Below are 17,829 nucleotides of genomic sequence, written 5' to 3'. Positions count from 1 at the left end.
CAAGTAAGCCAGAGGATTTTCGGTGGGAAAGGTGTCTAAGTCTGACCTTGCCCCTAGGTATTCCTGCACCATGTAAATCAGACGCTGGCGATGGTTGCTGGAACCAATCATACCTTGGGGCTGCAGACTAAAAAATTGTCTGAAAGCATCGATCAGACGGCCACCTTCTCCACCGCTCCTTCTGACCGATGCCTCAGCATCATGTTGTCCAGGACCAGGAGTTTGTAACCTCCCAGTCTCTGGGAACGCGTTGCACAGACCTTTCTGCAAGGCCTCCCGGAGATGTCTCATCCTCTGCTCCCTCTGCGATGGCAAGATAAGGTCGGCAACCTTACCCTTGTACCGTGGATCAAGGAGAGTGGCCAGCCAGTAATGGTCCCTCTCCTTGATCCGAAGAATATGAGGATCCTTCCGCAGGCTTTGCAGGATTAGGGAGGCCATGCAGCGTAGGTTTGCTGAGGCATTCAGTCCGGAGTCCTCTGGGTCACTAAGGACAACATGATCCGCAGCTACCTCCTCCCAGCCACGTACAAGTCCACGGGTTTCTTGGGACTTTAAATCATCCCTACAAGACTGCTGCTGCTGCTGCTGCTGCTGCTGCTGCTGCTGCTGCTGAGTGCCAGCCTCCACCTCCATGCTGACACAATCATCCTCCTCCTCATCCTCTTCCTGTGTGATGGGTGGCACAGCAGGAACACTGTCTGGATAAAGGGGGCCTTGAGAGGCAAGGAAGTCCTCCTCTTTCTGACTCTGTTATGCCTCAAGTGCCCTGTCCATTATTCCATGCAGCGTATGCTCCAAGAGGTGGACAAGTGGAACAGTGTCACTGATGCATGCACTGTCACTGCTCACCATCCTTGTGGCCTCCTCAGACGGTGACAGGACAGTGCATGCATCCTGATCATGCCCCACTGGCGTGGTGAGAAAAAACCAAGCTCTCCTGACCCTGTCCTGGTGCTGTAGTCGCACAGGTACTCATTGATGGCCCTCTGCTGCGTGTGCAGCCGCTGTAGCATGGCCAACGTTGAGTTCCACCTGGTGGGCATGTCACATATAAGGCGGTTCTTGGGCAGGTTCAACTCCTTTTGGAGCTCAGCCAGCTGAGCACAGGCATTAAATGATCGGCGGAAATGCACACAGACTTTCCTGGCCTGCTTCAGGATATCCTGTAAGCCCGGGTACCTGCCCAAGAACCGCTGCACCACCAGGTTAAGGACGTGAGCCGCACAGGGCACATGGGTCAGTTGTCCCTGGGCGGAGAGGAGGTTGGTGCCATTGTTGCAAACCACCATTCCTGGCTTAAGCTGGCGTGGCGTCAACCACCTCTCGGCCTGCCCCTGCAGAGCTGACAAAACATCCGCCCCAGTGTGGCTCCTGTCCCCCAAACAAAACATTGTTTTGCCTGCGTACTTGCGTAGCCCCTGGAACGCCTACGGAGCACCGCTGGTTCTGAGGACAGAGCACTGGAAGAGGCCATGGAGGAAGAAGAAGAGGAGGGGGTGGAGGAGAGAGGTGTGTCACAACCAATAGTAGCATTTTGGAGGCGTGGTGGCGGAACAACCTCCAACACTACTGCACTTTGTCCTGCATCCTTCCCAGCTGCCAGAAGAGTGACCCAATGGGCCGTGAAAGACAGGTAACGTCCCTGTCCATGCCTGCTGGACCATGAGTCAGCGGTAATATGCACCTTACCGCTGACCGCCCTGTCCAGGGAGGCAAGGACATTGCCTTCCACATGCCGGTAGAGAGCCGGAATCGCCTTCCGTGAGAAAAAGTGGCGTTTGGGGACCTGCCACTGAGGAACCGCACATTGTACAAACTCACGGAAGGGGGCCGAGTCTACCAACTGAAAAGGCAGCAGTTGAAGTGCTAGCAATTTAGCCAAGCTAGCGTTCAACCACTGGGCATGTGGATGGCTGGGAGTGAACTTCTTTCGCCGGTCCAGCAGCTGGGGCAGGGACATTTGCCTGCTATAATCAGACGTGGGTGTACTGCTAGCAGAGTGCCCGGAAGCACTTGGCTGTGACACACCTAATTCTACACCTTCATTCCTCTCAGAGCAGGTTTCAGAGAGGACTGAAGGTCTAGTGGGGTTGGAGATGCCAGCTGAGGAGGAGCAAGGAGAGGTCCGCTTTGTTCTTTGGTGTGGGTCTTTGAGGTACGCTTGGCAACGAGCTGCATGGCAGGTCAATATATGTCTGGTCAAGCATGTGGTGCCCAAGCGGCTGATGTTTTGGCCACGCGAGATACGCTTGAGACATATGTTGCAAATAGCAGCGGTGCGATCTGATGCACTTGTCTCACACCAAAGAACTTTTAGAATAACGCGCAGAGGCAGCGCCCTGCACAGGCGGAGCTCTGCGGTGTGATTCAGTCGGTGTGCTGCCCCTAAGCTGGCCCCCGGAGGGCATCCTACCTCGTTGGACATGTGCCTCCTCCTCCTCTCTCCTACCAGGCACCCACGTGGAGTCAGTGCCCTCATCATCCCCTCCCTCTTCATCGCTGGAGCAAACCTGGCAGTATGCTGCAGCTTGTGGAACATGACTGCCAGATTGCTGTCCTTCTTGAGCATCCCCTCTCTCTGCATTCATGCTACTGCCTTCCTCTAGCTGAGTATCATCATCAGAGCCTACAAAACACTGGGCATCCTCCTGGAGCATGTACCCAACACTGTGCTCAAAACGTTCAGGAGACTGCTCAGGAGGACGTGGTGGGTCTAGGGAAGGAGTCACTGATGATGACATTGAGAGGAGGGAAGACGATGCGTTGGCAGCTGCTTTGCTAGTACCCTGAGCCTGGGTGAGAGAGGATGAGGAGGATGAAGAGGGCTTGGTCATCCACTCTACCAAGTCGTTGGCATGTTGCGGCTCAACATGTCCAGCTGCCGAAAAGAAGGACAAGCGTGTCCCATGGCCACGTGCTGATGATGACGATGCAGAGCCTGCTTGACCTTTTATCGGCTCGCGCCTGTCTGCCTCTCCTTGCTGGCCTTCCAGACATGGTAATGGCCTGAAGGAAGTTGGGAAAACCAGCAATTGGGTAGTGTATATTGTGCTGGAGGCCCACACAACTTCCACTAACTCCTGCAGATGGCAGATGGCTCAAATAGAGAAGAGCTATGTAGGTGCAAGCTCTATTTAAAACGAGCAAGATAGTTAGCTATATAGGTGGATATAGCTGTGTATACTGGGTTCAGAGCACGCAGACAGCACGGACAATCTCCTAACACTGACTGCAAGCTCTATTTAAAACGAGCAAGATAGTTAGCTATATAGGTGGATATAGCGGTGTATACTGGGTTCAGAGCACGCAGACAGCATGCACAATCTCCTACTGCTGACTGAAAGCTCTATTTAAAACGAGAAAGATAGTTAGCTATATAGGTGGATATAACGGTGTATACTGCGTTCAGAGCACGCAGACAGCACGCACAATCTCCTAACACTGACTGACAGCTCTATTATAAAAGATAGATATATCGCTAGCTATATAGGTGAATATAGCGGTGTATACTGCGGTCAGGGCACACAGACAACAACCACTACAGAAGAGCAAGAACGAAAAATCGGTCGATAACGATCGATGTATACTGTGTTGAAGGTACACAGAACACCCACTAACTGCTACAGACGCCAACACACTACACAAGGCCGCCGCGCTGGCGGCCTTATATAGTGTGGGGCGTGTACTACACAGCCTGAGCTATGATTGGCCACAGGCTCTGCTCACTGCCAGCGCTGTGATTGGCCAAGCATGCGGGGTCACAGTGCATGCTTGGCCAATCATGAGCCAGCAATGCACTGCACCATCGCAGTGCATTGTGGGCCGTGAGCGCCACACGAATTTGGCGTAAACGGCCCATAACGTTCGGAATTCGCCGAACGGGCGAACAGCCGATGTTCAAGTTGAACGTATGTTCGACTCGAACACGAAGCTCATCCCTAGTGGCCAAGTATGTCTACGGGGCATCCTCAAATGGAAGGTGGAGGAGCGCAAGGTCTCTAACAACCAACAGCTCCATGATGTAATTGGTCTTTGGGTGTCGTTGATGCTTTTCCACCATAACCCTATAGAGGTACTCTTGATGAAAGCAAGAATTGGCCTTGTTGTAAAAAAATGCAATGATATGCACCTGTCAAACAGGTGCAGAAAAAATGGCCTTTGAGTGTTAATTGTGCCCATGATGCCTATACCAAAAACAGTCTTCCAGATGAAATTATTGAACACCCTCAAAGCTAGGCAGCCTCGAAGACCTGCAGAGATTCCACATCCCAAAAAGACTTAATCAGTGACATCGGCATCAGGGGCTTCATAGCTGGTAATCCAGCTATGATTCATGACTGATTAATTTTTATGAAAGTCAAACGTTCCACAGAGCCTGGCGCGTTCTATGATCAGTAACAAAACCTCCTGCAGCACCGAATGCCCATTCTGAAAGCACGCAGGATAGCACAGGAAAACTCACTAAACAAAGGAAATGATGCCCTGCCTGAGAACTGACCACCGCATCCACCTTTGCATGTGGACACATTTGTTGCTGGACTGCTTACAGCGCCAATAGAACATCTTCCTCTCCTTGTTGTCCTCCCAGACACTATTGGGAGGGAGTGGGTGGTGCTTATAAGCAAATGTAAAGAAGAAGTTGAAATATGTACGTAGATGCACTTTAAGCAATGTAAAGAGGTGTTTAGTGCACTTTAATTTGAGTACTCACACTACACAGACACACTCCACGGATACTCTATAATATACTGCAATATAATGAGCCAAAGGTACAGTGACACACATAACTATATGGTGTTAGACTGGCAGTAACGCAAAAACGATATGGCGTTAAACTGGCAGTAACACACCCAGAAGTATATGGAGTTAAACTGACAGTAATGCATGCAAGACTATATGGCGTTAAATTGGCAGTAACGCACACAGAAGTAAACGGCATTAAACTGGAAGTAATGCACAAAACTATATGGCGTTAAATTACTAGTAATGTACACATAACTATATGGTATTAAACTGGCAGTAATGCACACAGAACTATATGGCGTTAAACTGGCAGTAATGCACACAAAACAATATGGCGTTAAACTGGCAGTAATGCACACATAAATAAATGACGTTAAACTGGCAGTAATGCAATTAAATAGACAGTGTTTAACTGTCACTACACTGACACTATCTGAGCTGTTCCTACTCTACACTAATGTGTGTAACAATGACAGGGTCTCACTACACTACAGTGAAACTATCTGAGCTGTCCTTAACAATTGAAGCAAAATAGCACAGTATATCACACTAAAGAATAGCACTGAACAGAGCCCTGTTCTATCTCTCTCCACACCAAAATCACACTGAAAATATCTGCCATTGAAGGAATACTTTTATACTGTGAAGCGGAAATGAGCCATGATTGGATAGTCATGATGACGGTGTCCAGTCATGACTCTGATAGTGTGCTGTGCCTTGATTGGTTGAAGCTTTAACTGCTTCAGCCAATCAGGGCTTGCAATTCACTGTTCAGCACCAAAGTGCATTGTGGTTGGTTCGGGATGCTCATCGAACGTCCAAACAGCGAAAGTTCAGTCCGAACCTATGCTCCTGCTGAACTGTTCACCCATCCCTAATAGACACCCCTTTAGTTTTAGTTTTGGCATTGGCAAGGTGGAACTTGGGGAATTTGGAGTAGATGAAAGAGGAACAATAAGTGCTAGGGAATTGTGTCTCTTGGAGGATATTTTTTGGGTGTGGTAGTATTGGAAAATGTTCCTGCTTTTAACCGGAGAATGTATTCCTTGCATATTTTGTGATGCAATGCACATGGATGTGTTTGGTGCACTGGGATTAGCTATGGAGCAGTTTGAGAGAAAATGCCAGGGAATTGCCGTCACTTACCCCACACCAGATGTTGATCTCCATGGCCAGTGGAATGAACCCTTGTTCTGTAAAATGAATCAGAAACCAGGAATGACGTGATGCTAGACAGGTCACTGAAAAAAAGGAAAAGTTAGTAAAAAGGAAAGAGTAGAGATAGAACAGCGAGAGTATAGTAGAACACATAGGGCAGGAGTGGGAAACACCCCTCATGCCTGTGATCAAAATTACAACTTTGCCTCTGTAGAGAGGGGAGATCCAGGCCAGGAACGGAATGGAGGATATCAACATGAACACCTATATAGTATGAGCTTCACAGACTGGTTCAATCAGTGCACACATGATGCATGGGGGAGGAGTGCAAGAGAGGAGAGTGGGGGTAGGGAGGGGGGATAAGAAAGGGAGGAAAAGTAGGATCAGGGTGTGGAGGAGGACCATTGGGTAAATGTTTATTACAACCTAATGTTCATTGAGTATATATGCATATGCTGAGCAGTAAATGAGCTAAAGCTTATGAGAAGTAAAACTGAAGACTTGAGTCCAATAGATATTGATGGGTAGGGTTGAAAGCCTAACAACCAATTAAGGCTTTACTGGAATAGTCCAGACTATTGATCTTCATCCATTGAGGCAGGGAATCACATCAAGGGGGCGATCACCGTTATCAGTTTAGGTTGTTATGGAGGTTCAAATGGCAGTTCAGTACTAATGCTGGTGGAAAAGAACTGTCAACACAGGGGTCAAAAGAATACAAGGAGCTCCTTCCCTATATAAAACTTTCTTCATTCCCTGGGAAGACCAGGGGGAGAAATAGATAAATCTCCCACAGGAGGTAAGGACAATGGGTCAGAAGTGACATACATTTTCTTCATGGAGGCAAACCTTCCTTGATTTTTTTGATTTTGGTGCCTTCTTTGGCTTTTTTGGTTTTGGATGTTTGGCAACGAGAAGTCAGAGGGCTAGAGGGGGGTGGTCGCTTCATAGTGTTTGATGTAGCGGTTTGCATCGGCGAAGGTGGGTCTCTGGGTATAATGCCCAACTTCCTTAGCAGTTGCTCTCCTTCAGGAAAGGAGAAAAACCTGAATGATTTGCTGTTGATTTCAAATTTGAGGCTGAAGGGGAATAGCCACCAGTATTTGATATTCTTCTGTTGTAAAGCCAACAGTAGGGGCTTGAATGACCTCCTCTGGATTGTGGAGGGTAATATAGCAGCAAAGATCTGGATTGGGTGTTCCATTAACAGTAGTTGTGGAAAGGAGCGGGCTCTTTTCATCACTTCTTTAAACCCGAAATAATGAGGTTTCACCACAATGTCTCTGAGTAACCCATCTGAGCGGGGAGGTCCCAGAGGCCTAAGGGCTCAATTCAGTTCCAGTTTGTGAAGGTGAATGTCCGGGATGATCTCCTTGATGAGGGAGCTAACTGCTTCATGTACCTCCATAATGTTTTCAGGTAGACCTCTAATCCTAAATTGATATCTTCTAGACCTGTTATCAAGGTCATTGATTTTGGCCATAGCTATTTCAAGTTGGTTATGCAGGTCTTGTAAACTGTCAGTGTTCTGATTTGCCTGTGCTACTGTGGCATCCACTTTGGTCTCGATAGTTTCAATACGTGTGCCCAGGATTTGGAGATCATTTTTGATATCTTTTTGATATAATTTTGCAGCAGTCTGGGAGGGACCCCTGTCTAGCATTTCAGTAAACTTAGTGAAGACAAATGTCATGTCTTGATGGTGTGAGTGGGATGTGTATCTCCCTGTAGGGGGTCCACTGGCCTAGGAGAGGGTGCTAGCATGGTAAACATTAAGAGGTCATCCATTGTCTGGTTAATGAGAGACTCCATGGATGCTGGGGAAGCTGGGCCCCTGTAAAGTGTTTGCATGGGGTTCCCTCCACATACCTCTGCTGTATGCTGATCGCTCCAGGAGACATTCACAGGGATTCCAGGTGTAGCAGCCTTGTGTGCTGGCTGGTCCCCTGCCATCTTGGGAATTTCAGCCGTCCCTGGATCCCCGGCAAATTGTGCCTTTAGGCTCCTCCAGACTGTCCCCCTGGACATACAACTGTTCCCTGTGTTGTCCGAGCCACTATGAGGGTAAGCAGCAGGGTGCCGAGTGATATCACTTGCTACAGGGAGAGCCTGTCAGCCTGAGTGGGACGGAGCTCTGGGGCTAAGTGTCCATACCTCAGAGTTCCGCGCTACCCCCCCCTTTTCAGTTGTTTAAACCTGGGGATTCTAGTCAGAATAATAGGAGGGATTCTAATCTGTGCTGTGCACCAGCACACATTATAAATCGAATACAGATATTTCCAATTCCACATCTTCAAATAAGTCAAACACATCAGGAATACTGTTTGCTAAACAGGTAATCATGAAACATTTCCCCTAGGCCTACTGATGGCCTTTATTATTGCTGCTTATTGTACAACAAAATCCCCAAACAAGACTATGGTCACCTACTTACTTACACTCTGGGTTCATGCCGATTCCCTGGTCTACCATATCTACAAAATATATCATGTGTCTTTAAAAAATGTCACTAATCTCTCACCATCCATTGTCTGTAATGTTATGTAGGTTTATGTTAATCACTTTTCTTAGAAGCCAGACTTCATCCAGTGATGAGTCTCCCTACAGCCTTTACTGAAATATTTTTTTCAGAACATCTTCTACATTTGTTCTATATGTATAATTTACATGACTCTTGTCAAGGGTCTTCTGCCAGTCAGCAGGTGTAAAACTGAGCTTCATTTTTGTCTAAGAGTTAGATTAACTCTGAAGAAATGATGAAAACTGAGTTCTCTTACAAAATTACATAACTGTATGATCCTATATTCAACAGTCTTTGTCATTTACAGCTTCCATAATGAAGTCTGCATTCCTTCCTATGTAGTCTATCCCAGCTGAAAGTATGCTGGAAACTCCTGTCAGATACAATATTTCTAAGCAACTTCGGATTTGCCTGGTTTATATGACTGTACATTATATTTTGAGGAAACATTCATCGGAGAATCCTACTGCAAACCCACACCTACTTGAAGGAGTCCTTGTTTAAGTGATGACATTTAAGAAAATTATGCCATGCTTAATAACCAAAATGAACAGTGGCTTTGGTACCTTGCCATTTGTTAGATCATATTTGTATATTTACAAACATCCCACGTAACATTATATTATACACATTTTTAACATTTCTAAGCTGCATGCCATGCTGTTCAATTTGCAGGAGAGGTGAATATATCAAACCAGAGCTGAGAAGGATTGAGCTTGCATTTTCACAAGTACAGTTGCTGAAAAACTGAAAAGGATGAGGATGGGCTGATTTAATCATAATGAGCAGTGTAAAAAAGATTCATATTTTCCCTAACATTATGATAACCGAGATCTGTTCTTCCATCTGGGATCTAAGATAAATAAAAATTTGCACCTGATAATTTTAAACTATTTTATTTATTATTAACTGCAATGCTACAAAACAAAAACAGAAAATAGCACACTTTTAAAGTTTGTATTTAAACAGAAAAAGCTAAGGAAAGAAGGAGATGAAAGGATTTATAATAAGTAATATGGACTGACTAAAGCTTAACGAGGTATAAGCTTTTTTTCTTGTAATACATGTACACATTACAAATTACATTCATTTATAAATAAAGGCTACAACTATAGCAGGACTGAGCTGTCATACTGACAGCCTAGCTCTGCAGATTGCACTGGGAAAATGGCTCTCCTGGTGTGATCAGTGGAGTTCTGCTGTATCCTTTAGAGCCAGTCTCACACAGAACACAGAGCTTCTGATTCAGAATGGAGCCAGCCTACACACTTATGCCTCATACATAGGATCGCACATTACAACAACAAAATCTATGTTTTTTTTTCCAACGGATATTGGCTCAAACATGATCACACAAAGTTGGTCGGAATTTGCGAACGTTAAGAATGCAGTGACTTACAACACGTATGACGGCACTAGAAAGAGGAAGTTCAATACCAAGTGCACCACCCTTTGGGTTCCTTACGCTAATCTCGTGTTAGTAGAAGCTTGGTGACAGACCATTCGCACTTTTCAGCCTCCTGCTTTTCCGATCCTTACTGCTCTTCAGTTTGTGCTTGTGGGTTTGTATTTCTATTACATATTTGATTTTTAGTGCGTCCTTGTCTGCTCGTATCTAATTTTCAGCTCTGGCCTTTGTTTTTCAGTGCATTCTGTTAGTTCATTCTGATCAGCCGACCGTTTTGAAGCCATGAGGACCCTTACCCAGGACCAGAGGGTTTATAATTACCATCTGGCCAGAGCCAGAAGAGTGGTGAATGCTTACCAGGCCCTTTTGGTCTGGTATGAATATTAAGGGGAACCCTGAACCAAAATTTTTTAAAAAATTGCGTGGGGTCCCCCCAAATTTCATACTAGGCCCTTCAGGTCTGGTATGGATATTAAGGGGAACCCCACACCAATTGTTTTTTAAAAATTGTGTGGGGGTCCCCCTCAAATTTAATGAGAACCCGCACCAAAATAAAAAAAATGGCATGGAAATCCCCCAAAAATCCATACCAGACCCTTATCCGAGCATGAAACCTGGCAGGCCACAGAAAAAGAGGGGGGATGCGAGAGCACCCCCCTCCTGAACTGTACCAGGCCACATACTATTAGCATGGGGAGGGTGCTTTGGGGTAGCCAAAACACTGTGTCCCCATGTTGATTGGTACAAGGGCCTCATCCCCACAACCCTTCCCCAGTGGTTGTGGGGGTCTGCAGGCGGGGGGCTTATCAGAATCTGGAAGTCCCCTTTAACAAGGGGACCCCCAGATCCCGGCCTTCCCCCTGTTTGAAATGGTAATGGCCTACCAGTTCACAAAATAAGTGTGAAAATGGTAAAAAGGACATGACACGGCTTGGGGACAAGTCTTTTATTAAAAAATAAAAAATAAACTGTCCCACAAAGTCTTCTTCTTCTTCTCTTGCTCTGCCAATGGACCGAAAAAGAAAGGCACCCGCCGTAATTACCGTCCTCTCAGGTGACAGCTCTTTTATAACTGAGGACAGGGCCACACGGTGTTGTCGCCATGTGGCCCGATCATTTCCAAGACATTTTTTTTTATTTTGGCACAGGGTTCCCCTTAATATCTATACCAGACCTGAAGGGCCTGGTATGGAATTTGGGGGAATCCCATACCGTTTTTTCCAATGACTTTTATGTGTATTGCCGGAACCTACAATTCATTATAGCCACGAGTACTTTTAAATGACTTTTTTCCCTTTAGAGATGTCACTTTGTGCAGGGAATGTTGTAAACCCAGGAAACATGCAACACTTTACAGGCATATTATTGACACCCCCCAGGTATGAAATTTAAAGGAATATTTCACTTTTATTGCTTCACTTTAAGCATTATTAAAATCACTGCTCCTGAAAAAACTGCAGTTTTTAAAACTTTTTTTGCATTGATACATGTCCCCTGGGGCAGAACCCTGGTCCCCAAACACTTTTTATAACTACACCATGCATATAAGCCTTTGAAATTAGCACTTTTGATTTCTTCCGTAGACTTTTAAAGGTTGTTCCGCGGCTTTTTAATTTGCCACAAACACCCCAAATTGTTCACTATTTAGCAAACTGGTGAACGGCTCGAACATTGGGCTCATTCATACTGCTTATAGATTGAGGCCTATATTGGGTCAAGATTAGGAGAGTTTCACCTGACATTAGGGTTTGTCTTGTGTTCTCAACAGTTTCTCCAGCATTGCCTTCCTCTTTATTTTGTTATGACCCAGAATAAATGGATATTTATTCTTCAGAAATACTTGGTTATGTGTTTTACTTCAAAAAGAACAGTTTGTTTGTGAGTAGGCAGTTACATTTCAAAAATACAAGGTCAAATTCACAAGGGACACCAACACCAACCAAACAAAACACCAAAAAAAACAAGATAATAATGGTGTAGTGGTAACTTGACACACAAAATGAGAAATAATATTATGGAAAGCACTAGAAAAAAATGCAGAAATTATTATGGAGATCTGACAAAAAACAAAATTAAAATTATTCATGAGATCACAAGAAATAATAAAGAAATCAGTTTGTGAGAACTCTGTGTGAATATGAGCAGCAAAATCATTTCATTCTTCTAGCATTCTAAAGAAGAAGAGAATACGCTGCATTAAACTATTTAAAAAATTGCAACTTAAAGGATGTTCTATTTCCATTATGAACGCTAGTTTTAGCAGACCAAGCACTTCCATCTCCTAATTTATTCTGAGCATGCATGGCACTTTGTGCATCTGAATTGTGTACACATGATTGGAATTTATGCAAATGACTTTTATTGACGGAAAATTTGAGAACCAAATCTACACACGGTTGGAATTTCTGACAAAAGGCTCCCATTGAACATTTTCCATCGGAAAATCTGACTGTGTGTACGAGGCATAACAGTAGGACCACAGATTACACAAGGGAAGCTGCTGCTTTGTGTAAACTATGCTAAACTGTCAGTATGCCAACACCTAAGTTGGGCACCTCATCTGCCTCTGCATTGAGTTGACTCTGACTGTGCAACATGGTAGGAAATGCCAGGGCAATTGTATACCTAATCCCAGGGATAACCTGTTAGGATCTTACCATATTTAAAAAAAAAAGAAAAAAATTATACTATATATTTTTTTCTTTAAACATGTCATGCAGGTTTACTGCTTGCTTTTTTCACTTCATAATTGAGAAATGGTAATAATGATGTTTAGGTGGTAAATTATGCTTCTTTTATTGACAACAATAATTCCCATACCATATTGCTACAATTATTAAATGCATACTGTTATTTATTTGCATTGCTTCTTAGATTTCAGACTGAAGTAAATTATGATATTCTAGAAGTACGGGATGGGCCAGCCAATTCATCACCATTGATTGGAGAGTACCATGGAACACAAGCGCCACAATTTATTATTAGTACAGGGAATTACCTGTATCTGTTATTCACAACTGATAACAGTCGTTCCAATGTTGGCTTTCTAATCCGCTATGAAAGTAAGTAATAATTTGCTATTATGCTTAACTATAGGTATTATCAAAGGATTTTTTAACATTTTTGCTAGCTTTTAATATCTGAGCATGTTAACTATAATAACGGATCATAATATTCATAAGTTCATATTCCAAATTACACGTTTAAGTAAAAAAATATGTCATAACTATAGTATATTTCCCAATTTAGTGGCACTACTCTGAGTCCCAATTCATATTTTACTTTTGTGATTCTACGGGGCTGTTTAAAAGAAGGACTTTTCTGATGCTGATGCTGGATAATTTGTAATAATATCATATGATCTAATAAGACAAATGGTTTTGCAGGCATTATTAATGGATTAGTGAAAAAAATTTGACCCCTGCGCTTATGGTGAAAATGAAAAATTAGGAGCTGCAGCCTCTATCAATAAATTCACCCTAAGGTAAATCTTCAAGAAATATGAAAAGGAGGGGATAGGTATGGCACTGCTCTTAAGAGGTGACCTACAACCTCTAAATACTTGAGGGGTGTGTGTCACGGGGGAAATTTAGTGCAAAAAGTGACTTAAACTGCAGAAAATAAATATTTGTATATCCCCAAAAATCCACAAAAAATCCTACTGTGTAAACTTCCTAACCGCTTATATATAATGCATATTGCTATGTTCAAACTAAAATAAAATAAACAAAATCCTATGCAAAACCTGCAATTCAAAGTGACCTACACGGTTTAGGAGCTATTTACTAAAAGACAGTCACACTATCGCCATTAGCAGCATGCCGCTGCTAACGGTGATATGCTGTTAGTGGCGGCTCCCATGACATCATCACTGCTCCGGCACTGTGAGTGGCCGGAGTAGTGATACCCAGAAAAAGATGGACGCTCCGGACTACAGGCGACAGCGATGACATCGTTAGCTCCTGTGTCAGGTAAGTGACACATAATGGGCTACTATGCGATGCATAGTAGCCCATTATGCTTTACCTTTGCAGGGAGACAAAGAGGAAGTAAACCCATCAGGATTTACTTCCTCTTTAAAGGGATCCTAAAGTCTTGTTTTTTTCTTTAAAAATAATAAACATGTTATACTTACCTACTCTGTGAAATGGTTTTGCACAGAGCAGCCAGGGTCCTCCTCTTCTCGGTTCCCTCTTTGGTGCTCCTGGCCCCTCCCTCCTGTTGATTGCCCTCACAGCAAGCAGCTTGCTATGGGGGCACCCGAGTTAAGCTGCAGCTCCCTGTGTCCATTCAGACACAAAGCCACAGTTTAGCCCTGCCTCCCCCTCTCCTGATTGGCTCACTGACTTTGATTGACAGAAACGGGAGCCAATGGCACTGCTGCTGTTTCTCAGCCAGGGGGGAGGGAGAGTTCCAGAGGGCTAAGGCACTCATGCACATTGCTGGACAGAGATAGGGCTCAGGTAAGTATTAGGGGGCTTAGGGGGGCTGGTGCACACAGAAGGATTTTTTTCTTCATGCATAGAATGCACTAAAATATAAAAAACCTTCTGCCATTGCAACCACTTTAAGATCTAAAATATATTAATGTGTGATGACTTTGAAGGGATGGTAAAGTGATCTTTTGTAAGAGAGCTGAACTGTATCAAGTAAATATATCAATAGAGACTACCATAGCACCCCGGGAAGAATAGCTAGTATTAAGCTTGTGTCAACATTTAATGAGCTATAGAGGAAAATGTTACTATACCTTTCATATATTGGCTATGCCCTATATCTAAACCAGTAAAATTAGGGCACTTGGTTAAACTCCACCTTTTAGATCATGTTACACCCTTATTTAGGGTGTAACATGGTGGATTTGATGCACCTCCAAATCCCCCCTCTTAATATTGTGTGGGGGTTCTCCTCCCCTGAAGCACATGCTACTTTTGAAATTTACAGAAGTCTCTGACCTTTGTAACATTACAAGACAAGAAAGTGGAAATGAGACATCAGCTATGGCTACCTGCTACAAATGATTAGAAAAAATATACATAAACGTAATAATGCTCTTTTGGTATAAACAAGACTGAGCTAGGAGCCACTGGTCAAATCTCCTAAAAATCCCTCCTAACTCTCTCACAACCCCTATAAAATTGCTACATGATGAGCCACCAAAACGTCCTGCTGCAAGCTCTGATATTTGAACATAGTCAGAAAATCAGACATCTTGTGAATATGGTATTGATTTTGCTAAATAAACTATTTGTACCCTTTTATTTTGGTTCTTCCATTTTAAAGCTCATTGGTTATTATGAAAGCATTTAAAGTGATTCTAAAGGGGAGATTCAAAAACAAACAAATATGGTATATTTTCCTGCTCTGTGCAATGGTTTTACACAGAGCAACCCTGATCTTCTGCTTTTTGTGTCCCCTGCTGATGGTCCTGGCTACTTCCCCCTGCTGAATGCCCCAAAAACAATCCTCACTCTCAGAGCCTGGCCACACTCTCTCCTTATTGGTTTACTGCCTGTGGTTGACAGTGGTTTCCACTGCTGCATGAGCCAATGAGGAGAGAGGGACCCAGGAGAGCTGCTACTCTAGTGCACATCACCAGATCGAGATGGGGATCAGGTAAATATCAAGGGGAACTGAGGGGGGAGCTGCAGCCAAAAGGTTTTTTACTTTAAGGACTAATCTAATCCTGATTGCCTTCTTGCTTTATTCATGTTATGCTAAAATCACTAGGAAATGAGGGGAAATTGAAAACATATCTATACAAGACGCATATGGCTTCCATAAACTACCTTTCCTATAGTTATTGCCCCTGTGGTTATTTGCATAAATGGGAGGAGAAATAAAGGTGTGAGAGATTGGGTTTAAATTGAAACTCTATACAAAACATGTATGCTTTGTATAGTGTTAGAAAGGGTTAAAACTTCTGTCAGGGTTGTATTACCTGTGTCCATGTTAAGAAGATGTACCCTCTTTTTTTCTGTTTTGTACAAGAAGAGAGGGGAAATACTGTATGAAACAATTAAAACACTTTTTTGAAAATTTGGGAAGGGTCAGAACATTTTTAGGGTTTTTATTTTATTTTATTATATGTGTACTAGTTGGGGGAAATGTGCCCTTATTTCCATATGTGTGCCACCAAAATACAGGCAGCAAAGCATATGTGCCAAAGGTCCTAACCTTTTTTTTCCAGTATATAAAACAGTTTTCCATGGAATACCACTTTAAGCACTTCCATACCAGGCCTACTCTGGCACTTATCTCCTTCATGTAAAAATCATATTTTTTTTGCTAGAAAATTACTCAGAACCCCCCACATATATATATATATATATATATATATATATATATATATATATATATATATATATATTTTAGCAGACACCTTAGGGAATAAAATGGAGGTCATTACAACTTATTATCTCACATGGTATTTGCACAAATAGTTTTTCAAATGCTTTTTTTGGCCAAAAAAACAATTCATGAATTAAAAAATAACAAAACAGTAAAGTTAACCCAACTGCTTGTATAATGTGAAAGATGATGTTACGCCGTGTAAAAAGATACATAACATGTCACGCTTTAAAATTTCGCTCACTCATGGAATGGCACCAAATTTCAGAACTTAAAAATCTCCATAGGCGACATTTTAACTTTTTTTTCAGGTTACCAGTTTAGAGATACAGATGAGGTCTAGTGCTGGACGTTGCACATGCTCTAACGCACACGGTGATACCTAACATGTGTAGCTTTAATGGTGTTTACATATGTGGGCAGGACTTACATGTGTGTTCGCTTCTGAGCGCGAGCTACCGGGGACAAGGGCGTTTTACATTTTTTTATTTTACTTAATTTTTTTTTATTTTTACACTTTTTTTACATTTTTATTTTTTTTGATCATTTTTATTCCTATTACAAGGAATGTAAACATCCCTTGTAATAGGAATTTATTGTGACAGGTCCTCTTTATGGAGAGACACGGGGTCAATAAGACCTCACATCTCTCCTCCAGGCTAGAAAGCATGATATCGAGAAAAAAAATTCACCAATCTCATGCTGACAGCCGCAATCGCGGCTTTGTTTACTTCTGGTAACCCAGTCGTGATATCATAAAGTCGCGCCCGGGCTTCTGATGGTCATAGAGATGACTGGTGACCATCTGGTCACTGGAAATCTCTATCTTCACCATCCGGTGACAGACAATTCTTTCTCTGAGCCCCCCAATGGCACAGGAGAGCCCAGAGAGACACCGGATGTCGGCAGGAGGGGGGAATGTCCCCTCCCATCACCTATAAGAATGATCAAGCAGTGGAACTGCCGCTATGATCATTCTTATCGTGCACAAAATCATTGGCTGCAAAGAATGATATATGAATGATGTCTGTAGCTGCAGGCATCATTCAGCTATCCCCTCAAAAAGTGAAGGATGGCATATGTCGTACTGTGGTAGGGAAGTGGTTTAACTAAAGGCCCGTACACACGGTCGGACTTTTTGACAACAAACATGCAAATTAGCTGTTTTGGAGCAACATCCGACTGTGTGTACGCTCCATCGGACAAACTTTTTCTGTTTACATCGGACTTTTGTTGGCTCTGCGAACGGACAAACTTTTTGACAACAGAAGTCCGATGGAGCAAAGTCCGACCGTGTGTATGCAAAAGCATCGGACTTTTGTACAAGGTACAAACACGCATGCTCAGAACCATTGCAAACGATCAGACTACAATACAGAAGTTGACCAAAGGTGGCGCTGGAGTCATTGAACGTCCTCTTTTGAAGCGGCGTCAGTACGTTGTGACGTCACCACGTTCGTGTTTGTTGTCAAAAAGTCCGACCGTGTGTATGCAATACAAACTTGTGGACAACACACTTTGTACAAAAGTCCACGGAAAAGTTTGTACAAGTCCGACCGTGTGTATGGGGCTTAACTCAGCTTTTTAGTGCATAATACACCTAAACCTTACAAATAAAAAGATTATTTCCAAATCTCTTCTTTGC

At 43.4% G+C, this 17,829-nt stretch overlaps 1 protein-coding gene across 1 annotated transcript in view; it reads left to right on the top strand.

Moving 5' to 3' along the window:
- The window catches only part of CSMD1 (CUB and Sushi multiple domains 1), a 2,539,710-nt gene that overhangs the window by 1,785,336 nt on the left and 736,545 nt on the right, over positions 1–17,829 (top strand). The window contains exon 17 of the mRNA XM_077487775.1: positions 12,708–12,895. Within this exon, the coding sequence (XP_077343901.1) occupies positions 12,708–12,895 (188 nt within the window). The remainder of the gene's footprint in view (positions 1–12,707; positions 12,896–17,829) is intronic.

The sequence above is a fragment of the Lithobates pipiens genome, unplaced genomic scaffold, assembly GCF_037356315.1.
Source record: "Lithobates pipiens isolate NorthernLeopardFrog02 unplaced genomic scaffold, aLitPip1_a1.2 Scaffold_18, whole genome shotgun sequence".
NCBI classification, from domain to species: domain Eukaryota; kingdom Metazoa; phylum Chordata; class Amphibia; order Anura; family Ranidae; genus Lithobates; species Lithobates pipiens.
This window is presented reverse-complemented; position numbering and strand designations above follow the sequence as displayed.